At 35.3% G+C, this 26,406-nt stretch overlaps 1 protein-coding gene across 4 annotated transcripts in view; it reads left to right on the top strand.

Moving 5' to 3' along the window:
- The window catches only part of LOC105496899 (copine 8), a 240,662-nt gene that overhangs the window by 123,584 nt on the left and 90,672 nt on the right, over nt 1-26,406 (top strand). For all 4 annotated transcript variants that reach the window (XM_071071896.1, XM_071071895.1, XM_011767544.3 and 1 more), the window contains 3 exons: nt 4,462-4,565; nt 9,656-9,760; nt 10,983-11,024. In XM_071071896.1, coding sequence (XP_070927997.1) covers nt 4,462-4,565; nt 9,656-9,760; nt 10,983-11,024 — 251 coding nt within the window. The remainder of the gene's footprint in view (nt 1-4,461; nt 4,566-9,655; nt 9,761-10,982; nt 11,025-26,406) is intronic.

Below are 26,406 nucleotides of genomic sequence, written 5' to 3' on the forward strand. Positions count from 1 at the left end.
TTCGACATGAGCTTTGGTGGGGACAAACAAGCCATAGCAACCACAGCATATTTTCTCCCATTCTGTAGGTTGCCTTTTCATTCCGTGGATTGTTTCCTTTGCTGAGCAGAAGCTTTGTAGTTTGATGCAGTCCCACGTGTATTTTTGCTTTTATGGCCCACGCTTTTGTATCATATCCAATAAATAATATCCAAGGCCAGTATCACAAGGCTCTATGTTTCCTTCTAAAAATGTGAATATTATTAATACTTCCTTTAGATGGATACTCTACAGGAAAGAAATGGTAGCATTTAAGAGATGTACAGGTTCACGCCTGTAATCCCAGCACTTTGGGAGGCCAAAGCAGGCGGATCACGAAGTCAGGAGATCGAGACCATCCTGGCTAACACGGTGAAACCCCGTCTGTACTACAAATACAAAAAATTAGCCTGGCATGGTGGCAGGCACCTGTGGTCCCAGCTAGGCAGGAGAGGAGGCTGAGGGAGGCTGAGGCAGGAGAATGGCGTGAACCTGGGAGGCAGAGCTTGCAGTGAGCCGAGATTGCACCACTGCACTCCAGCCTGGGCGACAGAGCGAGACTCTGTCTCAAAAAAGATGTATGGGTCATAAATTTATACAAATGTTTATTTGTAGTGTAATGATCCTAATTATCTCAATTAATTTTGAGACAGTTTTATTCAAATGCAAATTTTATACTTAATTAAATGCCACAATAAAAACTAATATAGTTTAGAAGTTATAGTGGGAGTGTATCTTCACTTAGTTTTTTTTTTTTTTTTTTTTTAAGACAGGGTCTTACTCTATTGCCCAGGCTGAAGTGCAGTGGCACAATTATGGCCCACTGCAGGCTTTGAACTCCTGGGCTCAAGTGATTCTCCCACCTCAGTCTCCCTACTAGCTGGGACCACAGGCATGCACCACCACACCTGGCTAATTTTTTTTTTTTTTTTTTTTGGTAGAGATGTGGTCTTGCTGTGTTATCCGGACTGGTCTTGAACTCCCAGACTCAAGTGATCCAAGTACCCCTTGCCCTCCCCAAGTGCTTGGGTTACAGGCATAAGCCACTATGCCTGGCCTTTTATGTAGTATTTTAAAAGTACTTTAAAATTTTTCATAAAGAATTTTTTTGTTTTTATTGATTGATTCAATAGTGTTTACAAAATGTTATTATGTCATTGGAGTGAATGCTTAGAATAGAATAGCAAGAAAAAAATAGTACAAAACACAACACCACAACCCCCAACCCTGGTCCTTGTTTTTAATGAACACAGAGTTTGTGGAAAAGAAAGACATTAGTCGGCTGACTATTCAGGTAATATATGTCATGGCATGTGCCAAGTGATTCAAATATATTATGAGAGTACAGTAGGGATCTAATTTCTATTAAGCCTTAGGGGGATCACTGGGCCTCTTTGAGAAAGTGGCATTTAAGCTAAGACCTAAAGAAGAAATAGCATTTGCCAGCCCAAGGATAAGAATTCCAGGAGACACAGCTGTGTAAGTTCCTGAGGTGGGAAAGGCACATGTGGGTCTGAGGTGAGATGGTCAGGGGTGAGCAGTGGGAGATGATTGAGCTAAAACATTGCCAGATGAAGGTGGAAAAGGCTGGTAGAGCCTATTTGATGTTGGCCTTTGCGGATCATGTTAACGGTTCTGCATTTTTCCTAAATGCAAGGGAAAGCCTAAAAGCATTTTATATTGTGAGCAACATGAGTTTTTCATGTTTCAAGAACCTTACTCTGTCTGCTGATGGAGAATGGATTAGATACATCAAAGAATGGAAGTGGAAGTAAGGAATAAATGTCGCTGAACATGTCTGGCTGAGAAATAAGATTGAACTGGACTGAGGTGGTGGCAGCAGAGCCAAAGTAAAGATTTGAGCAAAACTTTAGAGGTAAATGGTGCAACTGGTGGTGGATTGGATAAAGGATCAGGAAAAGAGAAGAGTCAAGGATGGCTTCCTTGGGCACTTGAGTGAATGACAATGCCACAAATTGAGCTGGGAAGATTATAGGAGAAGCAAGTTTATGAATAGACATTAGATGTTCAGATTGGAACATGTTAGAAGTGTCTGTGAAATATCCAAGTGGCTTTATTCAATAGAATGTTCCTTATATGTGGAGTATTAAAGAGAGGTCTTAAAAATGTGTTAGGTGACATTAAGCATAAGGCATAAAAACAAAACAAAACTTTGCAGTGATGCTTGTGTATTTCTAAAAGTATATAACTACTTTTCCTCTCAAACAAGATTTATTTTGTGCTTGATACAAATGTACCACTTAATCCCTGCTAAGTTGTTAACCTGGGCAATTGCAAGAACATTATTTTTCCTAAGGTTATATAATTTTCTGCATTGAAATAAATCTTAATTTTGAATCAGTTACTCATTTTGCAAGCCCTAAGGAGTATAATTTGAAAAATTAAATTTAGTATTACATTTACCAATAAGCCAATGAAAATTCATGCTTTTATAATAATATACCTCTGATGTTTTATTCACAATCCATTTGAAATAAACACATTTCATTTATCTATTATGCATTGTAAGTATACAGAATGTTTCTTGGAAGTTTATATTTTGGTCCAGGTGCTTTGGGAGAAATGTGTTAAAGTGTACTGTTTTTCTGCAAGAACAATGTCTTTGGAATGTCCCCAGGTTCTTAGAAAGCCATTCTCTCCCAAGGGCATTTAAATATATATGGAAATGAAAGGGCATTCAAAATAAACAAACCAAACCAAACAGCTAGTCCTTTTCAATGCTGCCCTTGATTTTATAATTTGATCACCCAGAATGAGTATTTCACTGCTTCTATAATAGATAGTATAGAACTTTTTGATCTTTAAATCTCAAATTTAAAAAGAACATGATATGCTTGAGAGGTCTGAGGTGATAATGATGTCCATATTGTCCTTACCTCTGTTGTCACTATACCTTGCTAGGATGTATTTCCTGCTCTGTTATAAATGTTCCTCTGATAGAAGTTATCATATCATGCTAAAAGTAAAATCAAATAACACTATACCAATAATTTTGAAAATGGGAAATTAAGAAATCTGACCTTTCCAAGGGTAGATACTGCCTTGTTCGTTACCGTATTCCTAGATTCCAGCTTGACTATGCTTGAGAAATGTTTGCTAAGTAAGAAAATGAGTGAATGAATGAATGATAAAGATAGCATCATGTTTTGTGTAGTCTTCTGGAATTACTGAAAGGAAATAATTTAAAATTTTAGGTGTATACTTAGTAAGTATTGCTGGACTCTGTAAGATAAAGAAGTGATGAATAAGATGCTTTTTTAGACATTGTTAACATTTTATCAAGTACTATTCAAAGTTGTAACCTCTTTGTTTAATCTGAATTACTTTGCCACTTCACCTCTTTCCAACATTTTTAGCTTTCCTGTTCAGTTAAAAAACACACAAGCCTGTAATCCTAGCACTTTGGGAGGCCGAGGTGGGCGGATCACGAGGTCAGGAGATAGAGACCTTCCTGGCTAACACCATGAAACCCTGTCTCTACTAAAAAAATACAAAAAAAATTAGCCGGGCGTGGTCGCTGACGCCTGTAGTCCCAGCTACTGCGGAGGCTGAGGCAGGAGAATGGCGTGAACCCGGGAGGCGGAGCTTGCAGTGAGCGGAGATCGCGCCACTGCTCTCCAGCCTCGGCAACACAGTCTCGCTGTTGCGACACACACACACACCCCGCAAAAATATTTATTTTAATTTTAAATAACAGTACATTTTCTACTTTAAAAATGGTTATCAATAATGTGTTATGATACCCTAGCTTGTTTTCCTTTAAATCATGTAGCTGCGAGTGTTTGAGTGCATAGAATGATGAAAATGATCTATTTGACATAATAATTAACATGCAAATTGTAATTTAAGTTATAGAAGAAAATAGTTTTTAAATGTAGTTACTGATTCGTTATAGTGCACTTGTATATGATTAAGAAGGAACTTTCCTGTCCCCAGATTATAAACTATGTGGTCAGTGTTTATCTTTCTTATTCCCCATCTAATCATCTAATACATCTTAACATTTGATACGTAGTAGATATGTAGTAGAAACTTAGTAAATATTTCTTTAATGAACAGGAATTTGTTTAACTATGTTCTAAAAATGTGTACCTGCATAACTGAAGATATGAATGAGGATCCTATATTATAAAATTGAGTACCTGGCGTCACCTAGCTTAATATCACCTAGCTTTTCAAGGGAAAAATATTAAAGTTTTTGAAAAGTAATAGTTTTGTAACTAGAATAAAAATTACCAGCAAAATTTTTAAAGTTATATATAGCCCTTTAAAAAGCAATTTTATGTTGTCTAGGATTCTCCCTAACTTGGCCATTTGCATTAAAATAGCAAATATGTTTTCTTATCGAGTCTTGTTTGTGATCTGCAGTTTCCAGTTATTTATAGCCCAAGTCGTGAACTATTTTATTAATTTTGCTTTTAGGATGCTGTTTTGATGCAATTTTGTGCAAACAAATTGGACAAGAAGGACTTCTTTGGAAAATCAGATCCTTTTCTTGTATTTTATCGAAGTAATGAAGATGGCAGGTAGATTTATCTTTTATGCATTTTAACTATATGGTAATGATGATACTTGAATTATAATTATTTTTCTCAGAGAAACTCATTAAATGGATTAATGAAGTAAAATAGTTTGAGATTTTAAAAATTGATGTGATTTTTGCATTTCAAAATAATGTGCAACTTTAGAAACAGTTTATGTTTTGTCTGATACTTAAAATGAAACATTTCTAGTTTCAGAGAAATATTTCCTCTTTACTTATTATACAATTATAACATTGACTAAATAGTTTAGAAGAATTATATTTTGTGAAAACCTGAATGCTGAAACAAATATATTTTGTTATAGATTTGAACCAAAACCCTTTTCTTAGATGTGGAGCTTATGGGTTTTTTTTTTCCCAATAATATCTGAGTTTAACTTTCAATAAAAATGTTCATTATATTCTAGTAATTTGAATACTTTTGCCAGTTATGATTAGACTAGTTTCTATAAATTTTGAATGTCTTTATGAGTTATAGACCATAATTTAATATGTATGGTTCTACTATTAGATATATTTGACTTGTTTTTTGTGATTCATATTGTACTTAGTATTTGTGAGAATGTTTAGTGTTAATAATATGGCTAATTTCTGTTGTCTAGATTTAAATAATAACTGTGCTACTTAATAGCTATAGTACTATGGCAAGTTTTTAATCTATGTGAGATTCCATTTTCTCCTCACCTGTAAAATGGGGTAGTAATCATAGCTACCTCACAGGGTTGTTGATCAGATTAAATTAGTTACTATACAAAAAAGTTTCTAAGTTTTTCTGACACATAAGAAGAACTTAAGCATTAGCTAATATTATTATGTTATAGTTAATTTTTTTTTGTTGTTTTTTTAAACTATGTGTAATATATCAGCTAAAGAGAACATGTTATTTGGAAATTAAAAATGAGGGAAATAGAATGAGAAAAATGTTACTCTTATATATGAAACTATACAATGTGTTATTAATAAGTATAAAATGTTGCATGATATAGAAAGTTTGCTATTCAAAGTGAATGCACTGGCCTATTTAAAATGATGGTTTACTTATTGGGAGATGTTTGCTGATGCAGCTACTGAGCAACTGTTAGATATATTTGCTATTGTGTTATACTGTTAGATTTTGTGTATTTCCCTTCTTTTTCAGTGGTAAAAATGTCAGAGTGTCATATGCATCTAAACACTAATTTTATTCATATGAAAAATGTTAGAAAGTGAAGAAAATAATATTTGCCAGGCATTTCAAAAACAGAGGAAAATCTCAAGAATGATTCCGAATTTCTTGAATGAAAATGGTCTTATGAACTACTTGGTCCCTGAATTTTCTATTTTTATTCTTATTAGTTTTCTTTATCAAGATTAGTTGTACAATTATAAAATTTCACTTTATCACACATCTAATTCTCCTAGTGATACTTTTATTAGAAAATGTATTGTGCTTCTAAAAATGATGATGTTCACGGCCAGGCGCGGTGGCTCACGCCTGTAATCCCAGCACTTTAGGAGGCAGAGGTGGGCGGATCACAAGGTCAAGAGATCGAGACCACCCTGGCCAACATGGTGAAACCCCGTCTCTACTAAAAATACAAAAAATTAGCCGGGCGTGGTGGCAGGCACCTGTAATCCCAGCTACTTGGGAGGCTGAGGCAGGAGAATTGCTTGAACCTGGGAGGCGGAGGTTGCAGTGAGCCAAGATCGTGCCATTATGCTCCAGCCTGGGCAAAAAGAGTGAAGCTCTGTCTCAAAAAAAAAAAAAAAAAAAGGTGTTCACTCACTAAATAAAATCTAAATATTAAGAAAAATACATCTAATCCAAAAATGTCAACTAGTTTGAAAAAACTATTTTTAAAAGTTGGTGAATCTCATTTCAGAAAACTTTCCATTTATATTTACACACAGAAACCTAGTTTGCAGCTTGATCCAGATATTTTATGTATGTATATGCACGCATATACTTTGTTGTATTTTGAATGTATACAGATGCTTTTACGCCTCACTTTTTGTCTCTATTTTTAACTGCAAAGATTCTAGCTTTATTTTAAATATTTTTAAAATATGGAACTATTTCAAAAATTGCCTAATACCTAGTGTATTTGTTACTTATTTCATATGAAGGGAAAAACTTAATTTCTACTGGAAGTATTAATTAAAAGCCTTCATACTATATGATCTTATACTCTTATATTCTTTCTTTGACATCTATTTAGTAACTTAACATTTATTTATGATTGGGTAATAATTTTCCTTTGGAATAGCCATTTTTGGTAAGTGGCCTCACTTAAAGTATCTTAATACCAGTTATTTAATAAAAATACATTTTTATAATACTATTTGTAACACACACACATAATATTTATATAGAAATACTTCTGAATGTTAGGAAAAGCTACACTGGGCTCCTGGCAGAATTTTTACGAGTTACACCAGGACTGGAATTCTTACCAGTGAGGTTTTCCTGTGTATATGGTATCTAATACATTAGAAATAAGAATGATTAGTAGGCAACAAATGACTACCTGCCTCATAAATATCTCAGTAAGAAGGACATGCCTTCCCTGAGAGGAAATGTTTCAGGTGTCAAAACTATTAATTATTGCAGCTGGTGACACTAGGAATATAAGAGAAATTTTGATTTAACTATAAGCAAAGAGGCCAAAAAGTCGGTAGATGGTTGAACATGTTGGTCTGAAGATGGTCAGTTGGTCTGTCAGTCTAGTCTCTCTCTCGGTCTCTCTTTTTCTCCCTTTTCTCTTTCTCTTCCTGTCATCTATCTATCATCTATTTAGCTATCTATATCTATCATCATACCAAAGACTTGCTATATATTAGAATATGATACAAGAGAAATTCCCTTTGTAGATCTTTAAGAACTTATTGCATTTTTATGAATGGATCTTAATGAATATATTGTTTATTTCTGAAACAAACCAACATAGAGCTCTGCCTTCCCTCTGTAATTTGTTTTCTGTGAATTTTTCTTAACAATTTTTTGGTACCTTTGCCTTTTCTCTGTGTTCTGAGCCCCTACAGCCCTCCCTCACCTTCCCCTATCCACTTTGATTTTCTTCCTCTGCTTTAGACATCTTCATTACCCTTCAAGAGTCTTCTCTGTCTGCCCCTCTGTCTTACTTGTAATGCCTTTCCCCCCAGTGACTCCTAAATTGCTTCAGGTGAGTCAGCTCTGAGAACATTTGACCACAGATACATTTTCCTGGGCTCTAACAATTTAGTGACACGAGTTTCCTTAGATGGGTGAGGATACTCCCAGGAAAGAGAAGGCACTAATGCCATAAGTCTTGTGATAAAAACTTGATCCTTTCATAAAGTATTATGCTTCTATCTTATCTCTTAATAGAACCACATCCCTCTTGTTTGAGAGTAGGAAAATGAACTTGAAGACCTATCAAAGAGTGGATATTTCATTGTGGGGGTTAGGGGCAGTATATTCACTATGGTATTTATTAATATTTTCATGTGTCATTACTATTAGATACTTGCATTTGAAACACTTCATGACTAAGGTCTTGATGAAGATTGGGTTTATTTATTGTTTCAGTGAAGATTACTTTAAATGTTTCTAGCTCAGAAACTGTTGCATAAATTCACATGAAGGAAGAACATTTCGAGGAGCTGACTGATGTCTTCAGATTGAATCATTTTGTGGAAATGACACTGGAATTTGAATCAGAAAACCAAGCTTAAAGCTTCATGAATTCTGTCCCATATTGTGAATCACTGTCTTCCTTCCCTTAGGAATTCTTTAGATATATAGAACCAGTAGTTTCAATAAAGAAAGAACCCACACACTGATTGGTCTTTCTATAGATTCATGATGTGATGGTAAACTTAAATGGGCCCTTGGGGTTCCTGAGGAATTGTACTCCTTTTTCTTAGTCTGTGAACATTTTCTTTATCCCAGACACTTTATCACTTATGTCTCATCCTCCTTCTTTGCTCATTGTTATGCATCCTCTTTCATAAGAAATTGGTGGCAATTGGAGAGCCTCCTCATGATCCCATCACAACATCAACCCATGTACTCTGCCTTGCTGAATGTTCTTGCAGAATGACTATCTGGCCTCTCAAGGGCAGCTCCTCCACTGATGCTCAGGATCCCATCTACTCTTACCTGCTTAAAAGACATTGCTCCTAGTTGGGCGCAGTGGCTTACGCCTGTAATCCCAGCACTTTGGGAGGCTGGGGCAGGTGGATCACAAGGTCAGGAGTTCAAGATCAGCTGGGCCAAGATGGTGCAACCTCATCTATACTAAAAATACAAAAATTAGTTGGGTGCAATGGCAGGCGCCTGTCATCCCAGCTACTTGGGAGACTGAGGCAGGAGAATTGCATGAACCTGGGTGGCAGAGGTTGCAGTGAGCCGAGATCGCGCCACTGCACTCCAGCCTGGGCAACAGACGGAGACTCCATCTCAAAAACAAGCAAACAAACAAAAAAACATTGCTCCCACCTTTCTGTCATGCATCAGAAGTGGCTTCCTTTCTACCAGATCTTTTCCGTTAGCAGACAACCTTGCTGTTATTTCTTCCATCAAGAAGTAACAACAAGAACAACGAAAACCTTTCCTGTGATTAATCCTTTCTTTTCCCTTAAATTATTCTGATTTTTTCCTTTTTCTTCACAGCTAGACTAAAAAAAAGGTTTACACAGTGTGCCTCAGATTCTCTTCTCTTTCTTAAACCCACTCTAAAACCAGGTTTTTCTTCTTAACACTCCAACAAAACTGTTCTCAAAGTTGCTGGTGACCTTCATATTCTTAGGGACCAATGGATATTTTTCACTCCATCAGCATGTCACCACAATTTTTACAGAGATTCTTTACAAAACAGCTTCAGGATTTATTGAATTTTCAGTTTGCTTTTGGTAAATTTATTACAAAGGAGATTATGGTGAGGTGATCTTTCAAGTTTTAAAATCACATATCTCTTTTCATGAAGTGATGTAGCAGCAACAATGGGACTGACTATTCTGAACAAAAGGTAAATAGAGGAATGACTACTAAAACAATAGATCAATTAAAATAGTCAAATCATGCAAATAACTGAAAACTTTTTTTCTTTACAGTTTTACAATTTGTCATAAAACAGAAGTTGTCAAAAACACTCTAAATCCGGTATGGCAAGCATTCAAGATCTCAGTCAGAGCATTATGTAATGGAGACTATGACAGGTAAGAAGGATAGTTTATTCAAAAATCTTCAAATAACTTTAAAAAAAATCTACAGTGATTTGGAGAAGTGGCATAAATTGGCTAATTAAAATTTGGTTAAACTTAACTTTCCAAAAATGAAAATATGTAAATGCAAAAATACATTGAATATTAATTTTAAATTTTAATTTATTCAAAAGTTATTTCAGAATCTTCATTGCCTTCAGCCTTTGCCGTGGTACGATCCTTCTAGAGTGGAACAAGTAGAAAAACAAAAGTTGCAACACTATGCTTAGATATGTTATCAACCCTGAAATACTCTTGAAAATGTTATACTGAAATACTCATGATTGCTGACTCACAAAAGTTCCATAGTTGTAGCACAAGAGATTTTAATGTTTCACAATACCTGGGTAAGGTGGGCCTGAGGATTTTCCCATAATATACCTGAAGATTTCTTAGTATCCGAGTTTTTTTTCTTATGAAACTTTATTGTATGATTGTAATATAAAAACCCCATCCATCCCAAAGAAAAGCAAATAAAAAGTAAAAATCTCAATGTTTATTTTGTTACATGTGATAGAAAAATAGTTTTATTAACCCATGTCATAGAACTATTGATTACCAATATGTTACTAAGTTTAGTTTGAAATTTATCATGCCACTTGACTATCATTCTTTTCATTTAATAAGATCATATCTGTATTTAGCTGGACTCATTTTTTCCTAAGAAAGTTCTTAGAAAAGTTCTTAAGAAAGTTCATAATGTTCTTCCTGATTAGCAGCATCAGTCAGCATCACCTGGTGATCTCATGGAAATTCAAATTATCTGGCCCCAATCCAGACCTACAGAAACTCCAGGAGAGAGGTCCAGTAATCCATGTTTGGACAAGTGCTCCATATGATTCTGATCTATGCTGAGTTTGAGAAACACTGCTCCAAGACAGTGATTTTCAAGAGTGGAGAAGTGGGTGCACACCATCCCTTTGGGGGGCTCTATCAAACTGCACCTGCTTCCCCTGTAGACTCTTCTTACTCTCTTTAGGGAATCAATGAAGTTTTAGAAGCCTCTTTTAAGATACAAATTGGATTATAGTAATGAAATTAGCAAAATTAACTTCAAATTCATATGTAAAATCTATAAGCATACACTGTTTTATCTAAAAAAACAACTTATTTTTAAATTCTCATCCATACATTATTTTGATCTTACTAAGTAACTTTATGTTTTTCTCATGTACAGAACAATCAAAGTAGAGGTGTATGACTGGGATCGAGATGGGAGGTAAGACTTTTCTTATCTTCTTACTCTTGAACTAGGTGTGCTTTAAGAGGCACATACATTGAAATGGCCACATTTTTAAATTGTAACTTTTAGATTGCATATTTGTTTTGTTTTTCCAAATGTTACTGATGCATTTACATGAAATGTTAAGAATGAGCATATTTTCCTCCAACCTCAAGATGAAAATAGAGGGTTTTCTTATTTCCAGTAACTTAGTAAAGATTTTCAACTTAAATCTGATGATTATAGATGTCTAGTTTTATAGCTGTAATGAGTATCAAATTTATGCATCTCACAGTTTCTCTGAACATTTCTTTAACATTGATATCCCATACTGTTCAAGGGAACGGAAGTAAGCATTGCATTCACCACCCAACTCTGCCTATATATATATATCATACAACAAAACTCAAGAATTGTGTCTGGTCATTGCCAGACCAAATAGTTGTTCAGAGCTCTGCAATCACTGTAGTTCTCTGCATATCAAAGTAGATATTAAAGACTAAAAGAGAAGAAACACACTACTTTTTCTTTTTTAAGCATATTTTGTTTCTACTGTCATCTATGTAGGATGATGATGAGATGTTTGTAAAATGATCTTAAGCCAAGGGACCCAGAAATGCTCAAATCCTATTTTGCCCTAGACTACTGCCTGAAAGGGCTGAATATGCAGATGTCAAGGAAGAATGATAAATAGGAAAGCAAAGGGTACTTTTAATTTTTCAGTTGATGCTTGTCCTAAACTCAAATCCATAGCTCACTGATAAATGGAGCTGAAACTTGAGGTTAAAGCTAAACAATGCTTTTCTCTCTGCATCATGTACAAGCCAGCAACCAACCCCAAAGGGATGAAAGTGCCTGGATACCTGAACACTCCTGTGAATACAGGAACAAGTTCAAGAAGGCTGGCCTGTGCTGAGAGGGCACCCCCTTCTCATCCCTTCTGCTGCATAGGCAGAAAGTTGCTCAGTTGGAGAGCCACATGCCATCATGTGTATGACACTTGTCCATATGCTTACTGACAAACACGGTGCAATAAGTGTCCTAGAATTTGATGCAACTAGTATTTTCTTTTCTTTCAAGAAGTGATAAGAGAAGATGGGGAGAGAAGTGGAAATTATTATTCCACACTTTAGCTGCTACCAAATAAGTATATAAAACTCAAATATTTCAGTCTTTAAGTTGTATCCCAAGCATTATTATGAAAATGAGTTATAACACGGATTTGAAGTTTGCTGTTAGAGATAACGTCATAATAATACATGCTATGCTACTGATCTTTACATTTCTGCCAGGTATTCATTTGGTTAGTGTATTATTTAGTTCTATGTGCATTCTGGAGAAACCTTATCAGAAAACCTTCTATTTTTCCATAGGGAGTTATGCTCCATTGCGTTATTAAACTTGATTCACTGAGAAAATGAGTTTTGCTGCTCAGAATAATAGAAAAGGAAGTAATGCCAATCTGAGTAATGGACTTTATGCCCTGTGTTATATACCCTATTTTCTATTTTAATTGTGAATAGGCAAAAGTGGTGGCTTTTCCCTAGTAATTTTTAACCAGGTTCCTGTTCAGAAACAAAAAGTGCAGCTCGCTGCCAGAGCTCCTTTAATATTACATAAACACAATCCTTGAGGCTGAAGCACATCTGACTGATTTTCAGTTTGAAAATATAAAACCTGTTTTTGGAGTTATTTCTAAATAGAACTTGTCTCTAATCCTAATGTAACAGAAATGTACGTGATATTACATTAGAATTAGAGATGAGTATTTTTGGGCACATGAGAAATGGCTTAAAACTTTGGGAAATGGTTTTAATTTAACCACTAATAAATAAGGGGTATAAATTTAGGTTTCATCCACATCCATAGACATTCAATCCTAAATTTGCTGAAATTATAGATATTGTAATGTCTTCCTTCAAATGGTGAGTTTCTGTGACTCTCCTATTGTCTCTAATCTATTTCTGAGCCATAAGAATTTTGAATAGCTTTGAAGATCAGAATTACCTTGGAATTTAATTATCTTTTTTCCTGACTTGAGCACTTTGAGCATTCCTATTCAGGATATGATTTATTGAAAGTTTCTAACATGCCAGGTATTCTCTAAGCATTTTTAATGTTATTCTTTATTTAATTTTCACAATAAATTATAGGTACTACATTAATTACCTTTTGCAGATAAAGAAACTCAGGCAAAGAAGTAACTTGCCTAAAGTCACAAAACTAATCAATGGTGGAACCAGGGCTTGAACCCTGGCAGTCCACTTCCAATAGTATATTCATAACTATTGCACTGTCTTTTTTATAGCATTGTAATCGTAATTCTTGGCATTAAGTGAAAGGCTGCAACCTGGACATTGGACTTAGTCTGTGCTACTTTAATGTAATAGTTGTGAAGACTATAAGGAGAATTTAAGAAACAATCTAACATAATTTTTTTTATTATCTGAAATTGTATATTGTCTGGAAAAGTGGATAAAGCTTTTCTTGGTAACAGTTTTTATGTAACTAGAAGTTAGGTAGAAAGAAATGAGTATTACAGACTCTGAAAGTATCCTCATAGACATTGAAAGAACCAGTAAAATGTAAAAAAGAGGTGGCTTAGATTAAGCGAATGAGAGCTATAATAAGACCAAGAATAGAGAGAGAGAGAGAGAAAGCAAGAGTTCGTTCACAGAGGATTTGGGCCATTAGATAGGAAAAATATTTTTCAACAAGAAATAGTAATTTACTTTTGAGACATCAGATTTAAAAGCAAAGAAACTATTTAGATATTGAGATTTGATCAGCGTATTTTGTCATTGGGTCATCAACTGCCTGGGGGGGAAGATGGGTGGTGCTGGAGGGTATATTGATGTATTTTTAAATACTCATTTTACTATATCATCATTAACAACATATTCAAAAGAAGTCTAAGAAGTTAAAGACCGAAAATAAAGGGATGAGATTGGGAGGGGAAAACATCGTGAGGTGAAATTTAAACATTCCTTGTAAATGAATTATATGATTAGTAGAATAATTAGGGGAATGGATTGTAATTTTGTAAGTGTAAGTTTAATACCTTTTTAATGTTTAAGTGCTCTTTTATTAATCCAAAAATAGATCTATATTTTAATGTAGAAAATTTAGTGTATAATTCTACATAATACATTTTCACCAAGAAACCTTTTTCAGTGTTAGCAAAATGATCAGTTTGTGGATGCCATATAAAAAGAAAAATTAAAATAATTCTTGATAATTCTTTTAATTCAATAACATGTCTTATGTATGAAATTTGAAAGGTGCATTAGTCTCCAAAAAATATAATACATAAAAGTTTTTTAAAATCCAGACATTAATTTTATAATTTAATAATAATGATCACTGTGTGGATTATTATACAAATTGATATGAAGCTTATGATTATGTGTGGTCTAATAACATGGTTATTACACTTTTTACATTTTTTTAATCTGACAAATTTGCCCAATGTAGATTTTTTTAAAAAAATCAAAGTGACTATGATAGGACTCATTATATTTCACAACATAATGATCAACAGAGACTGTTTCCTATTACTTATTTTTGTATTCCTGTCGTCATTAGTATTTGTCCTAAATCCTGTACATGTGTCATTTTTTTACCCTATTTGTTGATCCAGAACTTTTAATTCTTCTTCTTAAAAAATGTTATTTGCTCAGTGGATGTTTTTTGACAGCTTGGACTAACATTGTCCAATGGAAATATAATGCAAGTCACATATATAATTTTAAATTTTCTAGTGATAACATTGCAAAGTAAAAATAAACCAGATTAATGTAGTAATATATTTTATTTAATCCTGTGTTTCCAGAGTATTATCATTTTAATATAGAATCAATATAAAATTACTAAGAAGGATTTTTTACTTTTTAAAAATACTAAGTCTTTGAAATGTGGTATATGTTTTGTGTTTGCAGCACATCTCAATTCAGGCTACCTACGTTTGAAGTTATAGCAGCATGTGGCTAGGGGCTGCCATATTAGATGGTACTACATAGACTTTAATGAAGTCCATGTAATATACATCATAAGTAACTTTATATCAGATGAAATGTTTGTCTGAATTTAATAGAAGTCTAGAATCTACTCCTTATAAAATGGGGAAAAGCTGGTCAGATATCTGTATTATTTTGTGTATAAATTTGCTCATGGAACACCAATAACGCAATGCGCTCTTTCAATCTAGAGAGAATATGTCAGTCAAATATTAAAGTGGCAGCCAAAGCAACAAAACAAGACCCTGTCTCTATGAAAAAAATACAAATATTAGCTGGGCATGGTGGCATGTGCCTGTAGTCCTTGCTACTCAGGAGACTGAGGCAGGAAGATGGCTTGAGCCCATGAGGTTGAGGCTTCAGTCAACTATGATCATGCTACTGCAACTCTAGCCTGAGTGACAGAGTGAGACCCCTGTCTTAAAAAAAATAAAAAAAACAGTGGAAAATGCTTTACTTGCTTATAATGACATTTTGTTTTACTAGCTAGAGTATTTCAGACAGTTGTGGTGGTAATGATATTCACAGATTGGGCACTTCAGGGACTGGTGTCCTCTTGCGTCAGAACTCTGATAGCATTTTTTACTAAATTCATCAACTGAAATTAATTCTGTAAGAAACACCTCACAAATCTATGAAGCATACAGAAATGTGGTAATGCTCTGTTGAGCATGTAACCAGTTGACATTAAATTAGGTATCTCGAGCTAAACTAGAGTAGAAGAAATACAGTTATCTGTTCCTTTTATTGAAACACATTGACAAGGGTCTGAGAGTTAGAGGCATTGCTTGACCTTGGTATTAATAATCAGTTGAAATGTATTCAATTTTCAACAAGTTAAACCACAATACTAAAATCATTTCTATACTTCTCACTATCTTTTTTTTTTTTTGGAGATGGGTGGATCACTATTTCTTTAAAAGATGCGAAGGAAGAATATTTAAAGCTTACTTTAACAATTGAAAAGCTAAAGTGCTGAGAGCCTTGTCTTGGTTACAAAGCAATCAGTAGCGGTATCCTTGAAAAGCTTCAATTGCTTGAAGTTTCTGCAGCTGAATTTGTAGCTTAACTTAAAATTCAGGGAGCACTAGTGGAACAGTGCTGCCTTAATACCATGTGGTTGTGATGTGGGACTGATTGTAAATGGGCCACCAAGTAGATTGCTGCCTACCAGAAAAATGACATTTTGATGAAAAGGCTGTTAGGGAACTGTCCATCAGAAAATCCCCGCTTGTGAACAGGGAGGTAAAAGTTTCATTTTTACCACTCTGTATTTTATCAAATGCAGTCATTTCAATAATGATATTTATTATAATTAAAAGCAAACTTCATTTGTCTCCAAAATGCCATACAAATGCTGTCATTTTCTGTTGTTACCTTAGAAGACATTTGATCAATGCATTTAATGTTTTCATTCTGGGATTATGCATCATCATGACCAAGTGATTCCTTGCCTAGTGCTTGAGAATGTATTTGTGAGTTGTCTAAAACATTAGAACTCATTTAGAAGAAGCATTTGTAAACATTTTATATTTTTCTTATTTTGTTTCCTCACTTACTCTATGGAATCTTCCCTTAACCGTAACCTACAATTTGCTTGCAGTTAACCCTGAATATCCTAAACCTGTATTTAATAGGCAAGTTTCAGCCTCTTTTTCCTGTTCCCTTACGTATCACTTCTTTGAGACTTAAAATGTTGATAAATGGAATTTCATAATCAATGTATGATTCACTGACATATCTAGTCTTCCACCTGCTAAAAATACAGGTAATTATTTCTCTCAACTGTAGCTTGTGAATTTTTTGTCGCCTTTCACTTCAGTCTATAATTCTTGCTCTCAAGAAAGACTGATTTAATTTTATATGTATCTAGTATACCTGAAGTGGTAATCAGTTTTTAACTTCTGTACATCTTCATGTATTTATGACTCAATAGAATTATGTTAATTCATTTATGAAGAAATTGTTACTGAGCACTCATTATGTGTTCAACAGTTTGCCAGGTAACATGACTTAACTAAAAACTTCAATCTTTATACAACAAGATTTTAATTTTATTTAATGTGTTTTATATATCTATCTATATCTATATCTATTTCTGTATCTATATCTATATCTATCTCCACCTGCCTACCTTGAATGGTTTGGGATTCTTTCAGATAATGTTTCAGAGGAAAGGCTTTTTCTCATTTTCAATAACATTTTTAAGAAAATTATATTCAACACCAGCCCTTTACTGGAAGATCTTTGCAGGATTTCAGAAAGTGGTATTTCAGCCAGTTTCACTATGCAGTTTTGGTGTTTGTCCTGTGCTCTTCTATCCCACATATTTGCCCGGCCTCACCATTTGGAAAGCCCTTCTGTGTTCATTTTGCCTGTTGATATTCTGTTCAGGTTCGATTTCAGTGCTGTCATTTGTATGAAAGTTTTCCTTATATATTGAAAGTCCCTCTCTCCTGTGTGTTTACTTTGCCACTTTGGAATGTTTATCAGCATATCTATCACATTATGACTTATACTGAAGTTATTTGTTTCTGCTTTGTCCTTCATATCACAGTAATCCTCTCTTATCTCTGGGGGAATATGTTCCAGGACCCCCAGTGGATGCCTGAAACCGTGAATAGTATGGAACTCTTTATATAGCTGTATTTTTCCTATACGTACATACTGACGTTAAAGATTAATTTTTACCTTGGTAAGAGGTGAACAATAATACAAAGATAGAGCAATTATAATATACTGTAATACAAGTTATGTGAATGTGGTCTCTGTCAAAATATCTTATTGTACTGTATTCACCTAACTTACAGGTCGTAGTTGACAGCAGGTACCTGAAACCACAAAAAGTAAAACCGTGGTTAAGGGGGCAGGGGTAGGGGAGACTTCTGTAATTATAAACTACCTGAAATCAAGGACTGTGTTTTGTCATATTATTCCTCACAATGTAGATTATAGTGCCTTTAATGTAGTAGTTTCTTGCTATGTTACTTCAGTAATACAGAAGAGAGGACTTAAAATAGAGCTCTGATATCTTTCTTTTTCTTTTTCTTTTTCTTTTCTTTTTTTTTTTTTTTTTTTTTTTTTTTTGGAGATGGAGTCTCACTCTGTCTCAGTTCACTGCAACCGCTACTTCCCGGGTTCAGGTCTCAGCCTCCTGAGTTGCTGGGATTACAGGTGTCTACCACCACGCCTGGATAATTTTTGTATTTTTATTAAAGACAGGGTTTCACCATGTTGACCAGGCTTGTCTCAAACTCCTGAGCTCAATGATCCACCCGTCTCGTCCTCCCAAAGTGCCAAGATTGCAGGCATGAGCTACTGTGCCCTGCCAGCTCTGATATTTTTCTGTATCAACACTCAGTCCTCCATCAATACTTATATCCCCTTTATTTTAAATCATGAAATTACCTTAAATAACATTAGAGGTCTTATTTCTCTGGTGAAACTAAAGATAGTGAGTAATTAATTTAGATGTCGTTTACTTAGTCTTGTTTTCACAGTTTGCATGTATCTTAGATGTTATATTCAGGAATCTATCATCTTTCTTGTCATTCAGATTGCTTACTTTTTCTGCTTTAGTCCTATCTAAATACCGATAACTTTCACCAACAGGAGAATTATCAAGTTCAAATCATCAAATACATTTATATTTTAAATTTTTATTTTTAATCACCTTACTATTTAAATTCATCTCCATTAGAATGTCATCAGTCAAATTTGGAATATAAATTAAATTCTAATTCTGGTATAAGGTGATATTAGAATCTTATGGCTAGAAGAGGCCTTTAGAGTTAACTCTTTATTTACCAAGAAGAGACTGAGCATATTTATTGATAATTGATCCTGAATGAGTTATTAATTTCACCACTAAATCTGCCTTTTCTCTCTGAAGTTGTATTCTGTTGTGAGGTTACCAGAGGTGATATTGAAAATATTTTTCTGCCATCAAAATAGATGGGAGCTATACGATGGGAATAGGGTCCTGGAAGGTCTTTTCTTTGCAAGAGCCAGCTTTTTAATTGCTGGATTATGGGGTGGCCCAGGGAGTCCAGGGGAAGGTTTTGGGAAGCTGAGGTAGTAGCCAGGCACACAGAAAATGGTGAGCAGTGACTAGTTATCAATGGGAGGGTTGATAGATATCTTTGTATTTTTATATTTACTTTGGCTTTACTGATTTACATCCCTTGAATATAAGGCCTATGCATTACTATAACTCCAACATTGCAGACTGGAAAGAACATAGTCATATTAACCCCGCCCTTGCTCTCATCCACTAAATCCAATCAATTGCCAACTCTCACATCTGTTAGAAATAAATAATTAAATGTTGCCTCCATTGTCACTAGAATGAATGAATTAATTTCCTGAAGTTAATTATGCAATTATTTATACTTTTATGACATGAAAAGATGGAATAAACACAGATGTTTATGAAAAGAGTATAAATATTTGTTACCAGGCTAAATTTATTTTGCAACAGTATCACAATTTATACAACAAAATACTGAAGATGAATTTTTAAAAAGTAAACAGATACTGAAAGAAAAGAATAGTAAAGAGAGCAGCATAGCAGTAGAAAAAAGTTTTTACAATGCAGCCTGGTGAAAAAGAAAATAAATCAGAACTAACGATAGCTTGAATAATAGAAATGGTACAAAGTGATAAAAGGGACTATTGTGAATTAGACAAAATACTCTAGGAAGCTCTGGAATGAGGGCAAGTGGGTGGACCTGAGGTTTTATAAATGTCTGTCAAAAAGTCTGAGTTATAAATCCAACTTTCCAAAATAAATAATTTTTTATCTCCAGTGCCACTATTGCTGAATTAGGATTAACTCTATCACTGAAAATGAACTCAATTTATCTGAAAGTTCTAGTTTTTAATTTGGCTTGTAGGCATAATGTAGTATCAAAATTCCTAGCTTTCTAACTCAACATCCCACAGCAACTCAAGCTGAGAATTGCTATATGAAGTCCACAGATTTAAATATATAAAACTTTATAGGTAAAAATATCATATGACAAAAAGTTAAAGGATGATTAGAAAATAAATTGCAACATATATAGTAAAATAAGATTTCTTTAATTTGTAAAGAGCTCTAGTACAATAAGAAGATGCCCATACCTAATTACAAAGAGGCAAAGACTTTGACAATTTTTTTAAAAAAGGTGAATAAATATTTTAAAAATGAAATGTACTAGTGTATTAGTCCATTTTCATGCTGCTGATAAAGACATACCTGAGAATTTACTCTAGTGGTCTGTTTTCATGCTGCTGATAAAGACATACCCGAGACTGGGCAATTTACAAAAGAAAGAGGCTTAACTGGACATATAGTTGCAAGTGGCTGGGGAAGCCTCGCAATCAACGCAGAAGGCAAGGAGGAACAAGTCACATCATACATGGATGACAGCAGGCAAAGCGATAACTTGTGCAGGGAGACTCCCATTTTTCAAAACCATCAGATTTCATAAGACTTATTTACTATCAGGAGAACAGCATGGGAAAGACCTGCCCACCAGGTCCCTCCCACAACACGTGGGAATTCAAGATGAGATTTGGGTGGGGACACAGCCAAACCATATCATCCTGCCCCTGGCCCCTCCCAAATCTCATATCCTCACATTTCAAAACCAATCTTGCCCTCCCAATGGTCCCCCAAAGTCTTCACTCATTTCAGCATTAACTCAAAAGTCCACAGTCCAAAGGCTCATCTGAGACAAGGCAAGTCCTTTCTGCCAATGAGCCTATAAAATCAAAAGCAAGTTAGTTACTTCCTAGATACAGTTGGGGTATAGGCATTGGATGAATGCAGCTATTCCAAAAGGGAGACATTGACTAAAACAAAGGGGCTACAGGCCCCATGCAAGTCCAAAATCCAGCAAGGGAGTCAAATCTTAAAACTCCAAAATGATCTTCTTTGACTCTATGTCTCACAGCCAGGTCATGCTAATGTAAGAGATGGGATCCCAGGTCTTGGGCAGCTCCACCCCTGTGGCTTTTCAGGGTACAGCCCCCTTCCTGGCTGCTTTCACGGGCTGGTATTGAGGGTCTGTGGCTTTTCCAGGTGCAAGATGCAAGCTCTCAGCAAATCTATCATTCTGCGATCTGGAGGACCATGGCCCTCTTCTCACAGCTCCACTAGGTGGTGCCCCAGTAGGGACTCTATATGGGGGCTCCGACCTCACATTTTCCCTCCGCACTGTCCTAGCAGAGGTTCTCCATGAGGGCCCCACCCCTGCAGCAAACTTCTTCCTGGGCATCCAGGGGTTTCCATACATCTTTTCAAATCTAAGCAGAGGTTCCCAAACCTCAATTCTTGACTTCTGTGCACCTGCAGGCTCAACACCATGTGGAAGCTGCCAAGGCTTCGGGCTTCCACTCTCTGAAGCAGTAAGTCAAGTTGCACTTGACCCCTTTTAGTCCAAGCTGAAGTGGCTGGGATGCAGAGCATCAAGTCTCTAGACTGCACAGAGCATCACAGGGACCCTGGGCCCAACCCAGGAAACCATTTTCTCCTAGGCCTCTGGGCCTGTGATGGGAGTGGCTGACATGAAGACCTCTGATATGCCCTGGAAACATTTTCCCCATTGTCTTGAGGATTAACATTTGGCTCCTCCTTCCTTATGCAAATTTCTGCAGCCTGCTTGAATTTCTCCTTAGAAAATAAGATTTTCATTTCTATTACATTGTCAGGCTGCAAGTTTCATGAACTTTTATGCTCTGCTTCCCTTATAAAACTGAATGCCTTTAATGGCACCCACATCACCTCTTGAATGCTTTGCTGCTTAGAAATTTCCTCTCCCAGATACCCTAAATCACCTCTCAAGTTCAAAGTTCCGCAAATTGTTAGGGCAGGGACAAAATGCTGCCAGTCTCTTTGCTAAAACGTAACAAGAGTCACCTTTATTCCAGTTCCCAATAAGTTCGCAATCCTTAGCATGGACCTTACTGTCCATATCGCTATCAGGTTTTGGTGAAAGCCATTCAACAAGACTCTACGAAGTTCCAAACTTTCCCACATTTTCCTATCTTCTTCTGAGCCCTCCAAGCTGTTCCAGCCTCTGCCTGTCACCCAGTTCCAAAGTCGCTTCTGTATTTTTGGGTATCTTTTCAGCAACACCTCACTACTGGAACCAACTTACTGTATTAGCCTGTTTTCAGGCTGCTGATACAGACATACCTGAAACTGGGCAATTTACAAAAGAAAGAGGTTTAATTGAGCTTACAATTCCACATGGCTGGGGAAGACTCACAATCATGGCAGAAGGCAAGGAGGAGCAAGTCAAGTCTCACATGGATGGCAGCAGGCAAAGAGGTAACTTGTGCAGGGAGACTCCCATTTTTCAAAACCATCAGATCTTGTGACACTTATTCACCATCACAAGAACAACATGAGAAAGACCCACTCCCATGATTTAATTACCTCCCACAGGGTTCCTCCCAGAACACGTGGGAATTATAGGAGCTACAAGATGAGATTTGGGTGGGGACACAGAGCTCAAACCATGTCAACTAGTAATCAACAACAACAAAAAAAGAATTTAAAACATATAACTTAATATATAACAAATAATATTTAAACTAATGTAAACTATTTAAACTAAATAACTTTTTAAATGAAATGGGCAAATATTTTAATATATATTACCCAGTGCTGTTTAGGGTGAACCGAGATAGGTGTTTTTATATTTTTAAGGTATTATAAATGGGTACAAATTTTCTAAAACTTATTTAGTTACATGTATTAATATCCTTAAAAATACTGTTATGACTTTTATCTAGTAATTTTATTTCCAAGAATGTATTCTAAGGTAATACCAGAAACCTTAAAAAGGCTTGTGGTAAAAATGTTCAACTCAGTTATTTATGATAGAACAACACTGATGTCCAAATTAAATTGTGGTACTTCTATCAAAAAGAATATTATGTATCTATTAATAGTATTGCGTCTGGGTGCAGTCGCTCATGCCTGTAATCCCAGCACTTTGGGAGGCCACGGCAGGCAGATCACTTGAGGTCAGAAATCGGAGACCAGCCCGACCAACATGGCAAAACCCCATCTCTACTAAAAATACAAAAATTAGCTGGGCGTGGTGGCTCATGCCTGTAATCCCAGCTACTCAGGAGGCTGAGGCAGGAGAATCGCTTAAGCCCAGGAAGTGGAGGTTTAAGTGAGTGGAGATCGCGCCATTGCACTCCAGCCTGGGCGACAGAGTGAGACTGCCTCAAAAAATAAATAAATAAACAAATAAATAAATAATTACAACAGTATTACTTTCTAGGAATGCTTACTTATTTGGGAGAATGCTTTTTTTTAATAAAATGAAAAGTGAAAATTACAGAGTACTTTATACTAGTACTGTCTAATAGAAATGTAAATTACATCTATTCTAGTAGCCATATTAAAAATGTAAATAGAACCAGTTAAAATTAATTTTAATAATATATCTTACATTGATATCAGAAGTATTAAACATTATTAATATCTAAATTATTGAGATATTTTTCTTTTTTATGTACTATCTATGAAATACAGTGTATGTTGTACATACTTACAGGAACACTCAATTCATACTAGCCACATTTCAAGGACTCAGTGAGTGCAAGTGGCTAATGTCTACTAGATTGAACAGTGCAGCTTTATACAGTGTATCTGGAATATTTTCTTAAAATATATACATGGAAAAGATATATTGACCATCAGAAAGATTATCCCTGGATGGTGGGATGAAATACACTTTTTACCCCTTTTTTTATGCAGTTCTGTATCCTCAACATTTTTTCCCAGGAGCTTTAAAAATATATTCAGAAAAGAAGGTTTTAACCAACTGTCTAGAAATGTCCACATTATAAATAAGCCAACTTGTCATACCAATTCTCCATTCCTATAGGTGGCTAAATAACTTAAATTCATAATCCATTTCATACTCCTTTACTTGTGGTATTGAGACACAGATAAGTACGTAAGCAAGCAGAGACTTCACCTCGGTGTGAGAGGGACACAAAATGGAGAATAAGCAGTGACACTACAAAGGATTCTGTGTAGAAAATCTTTGGCAATAGCTACGAATATTGGTGATAGTAGTTTGATTAAACTGTTCGTAGAGCATATAGTGTTTTATTACTGAATCAGGATCTGCTTTTCTTTAAAAATAAATTCAGAAAATCTGGTTGCTTCTGAAAAGTGTGGGAAGATCAGATGAGAGTAATTCTATATGCCAATAATAGAGGCTTGGATTTTAGTGTGCCTGATCTGAGGTGGCCTGCAGATCACTCATTTGTCCCACGTTTCTTATTTCTCTTCATAAAAACCACATCTTACATTTTTTTCTCATTCATTCGATTAAGATATATTACATTTCAATCTTACTAGTTCAGGAGACCAAAACCATCTAAGTCATATGCAAATTCAATCACTTTTTTGATTCTAGTTCCTGTTTTAAAGTTGAGCAGTAACAAAGAGGAAACTTTTAATTGTACTTTATTCTCTGTAAAAATTAAGATAATACCTGCTTTACAGCTGATGATTTTGATTCAAGTTCCTGTTAGCATCTCCAAGATGTGTTAGTTTTTGTCCTTAAACCGAAAATATTTCTGTTCCTGTTACATTCGAGACATTTATGAATGATTTCTTATAAAGATGCTTTTAGCAAAGAACAGTCTTCTAATGAAAGAAAGCAGAGTTCTCAATATCATGTTGAGAAACTGACCCTTGTGTCAAAATGATATTTAGTCGTTCAACTCTGAAGCACCTCAGCATTGTTTGTTATTGTCAATTTTGTTATCATCTTATGTTGTCTAACTATCTTACAATTTGTAGCTTAAGAAAAAATTAGTATGGAAAAATAGTTTGTTTATATTGTAACATGCATGAGAAATATACTAAGGTTTCCAAAGAAAAAACGTGAAAGCCTGACTTCTTTCCCCCATTCATGGTAATCCTTTTGACCACCAAGTTACTGCATAAAATACTTCATTGATTAGCATGTTTGTGACTTTAGGTAATCTTACCACCTACATCTTAAAATATTTTTGATCTGTGTTCAAAAGGTTTTTTTTTTTGTATTAAAGAATATTTTGAATATCTCTGTGATGACATTGTCATCTCCATCCTATGACATAGAATACCTTGACCTCTTTCTGTAATCAAGAACGAAATATATTGAAATTGTCCTACTGGTTGCCAGAAATACATATTGGCATATGGGCCACTTAATACATATTGGGCCACTTAAAGCAGTGGTTTTTACTGGAGGTATGCATAAGAATCACCTGGAGAGCTTTTATTGAAATAAATTCAAACTCGTGGGTAGCATCATGAGACCTTGTCTCTACAAATAATTTTTTTTAATTAGCCCAGCATGGTGGTGCACCCCTGTGGTCCTAGCTACTTGATAGCCTGAGGTGGGAGGATCACTTGAGCCCATTAGGTCCAGGCTGCAATGAACTGTGATCACACCATTGCACTCCAGCCTGGGAGACAGAGGGAGACCCTGTCTCTAACAAACTTAGTAACCTCACTTGGTGAAACTTATGTTTTAACAAATGTTTTCTGAACATCTATTAAGTATGGGTCACTATACTAGTTACTGCAGGGGAATTTAAAGATGATTGCTATCCAGCCCATGGACTGAAGAAGGGTATGTTCCTGTAGAGTGTGCAATAAAATTCCAGGAACAAAATACCAGGTAGAGCATGGATGTTTCCTGAGAGAGGTATAATGTGATGCTGGATTTCAGGAAAGGATAAGTTCACATCTGTGTTGAAGTATCCCAGATGTGTTCATGATAAAGTATGATATGTGATTTATCTGAAAGGAGTGTAGAACTCAAAAAAGGGCAGATATTGTGGATGAAAAGTTCTGCTTTGGCAGTGTGGTTCTGAGTAGGTTATAATGTATTAGAGGGAATTCAGGAGAAATGCAGACATAGAAAAGTAGGTCAAGATCATATGGTAGAAGGCCTGTAATGACACACTGGGGATTATGTATTGAATCCCATTGAAATTTTGGAATCTTTGAGAAACTTTTTGACTCTGAATCAGGCACATTTTGGCATGGCCAAAGGTGTGGGAAAATATCTGTAGAATGAATTGGAATCAGACAGATACAGAAGTGCAAGGACTAGTTGGAAGGTTATGGAGGTCATTAGGAGAGTAATGAAAACCTGTATTACGTTGGTAGCAAAGGTAAGAGAAAGAATAACAAAACCATTGTTATGAATGCCATCTAAAGTACACTTTGAATATGCATAGAGCTCTTCCGTCTACAAAGTACTTCTTTTACATGCTTTTCCATATGATCCTTGCAAAAATCCTGATAGGCATACGTAACGTATGGTCGTTCTGCTTTTGTTGATAAA

The sequence above is a fragment of the Macaca nemestrina genome, chromosome 10 (genome assembly GCF_043159975.1).
Source record: "Macaca nemestrina isolate mMacNem1 chromosome 10, mMacNem.hap1, whole genome shotgun sequence".
Classification (NCBI taxonomy): Eukaryota; Metazoa; Chordata; class Mammalia; order Primates; family Cercopithecidae; genus Macaca; species Macaca nemestrina.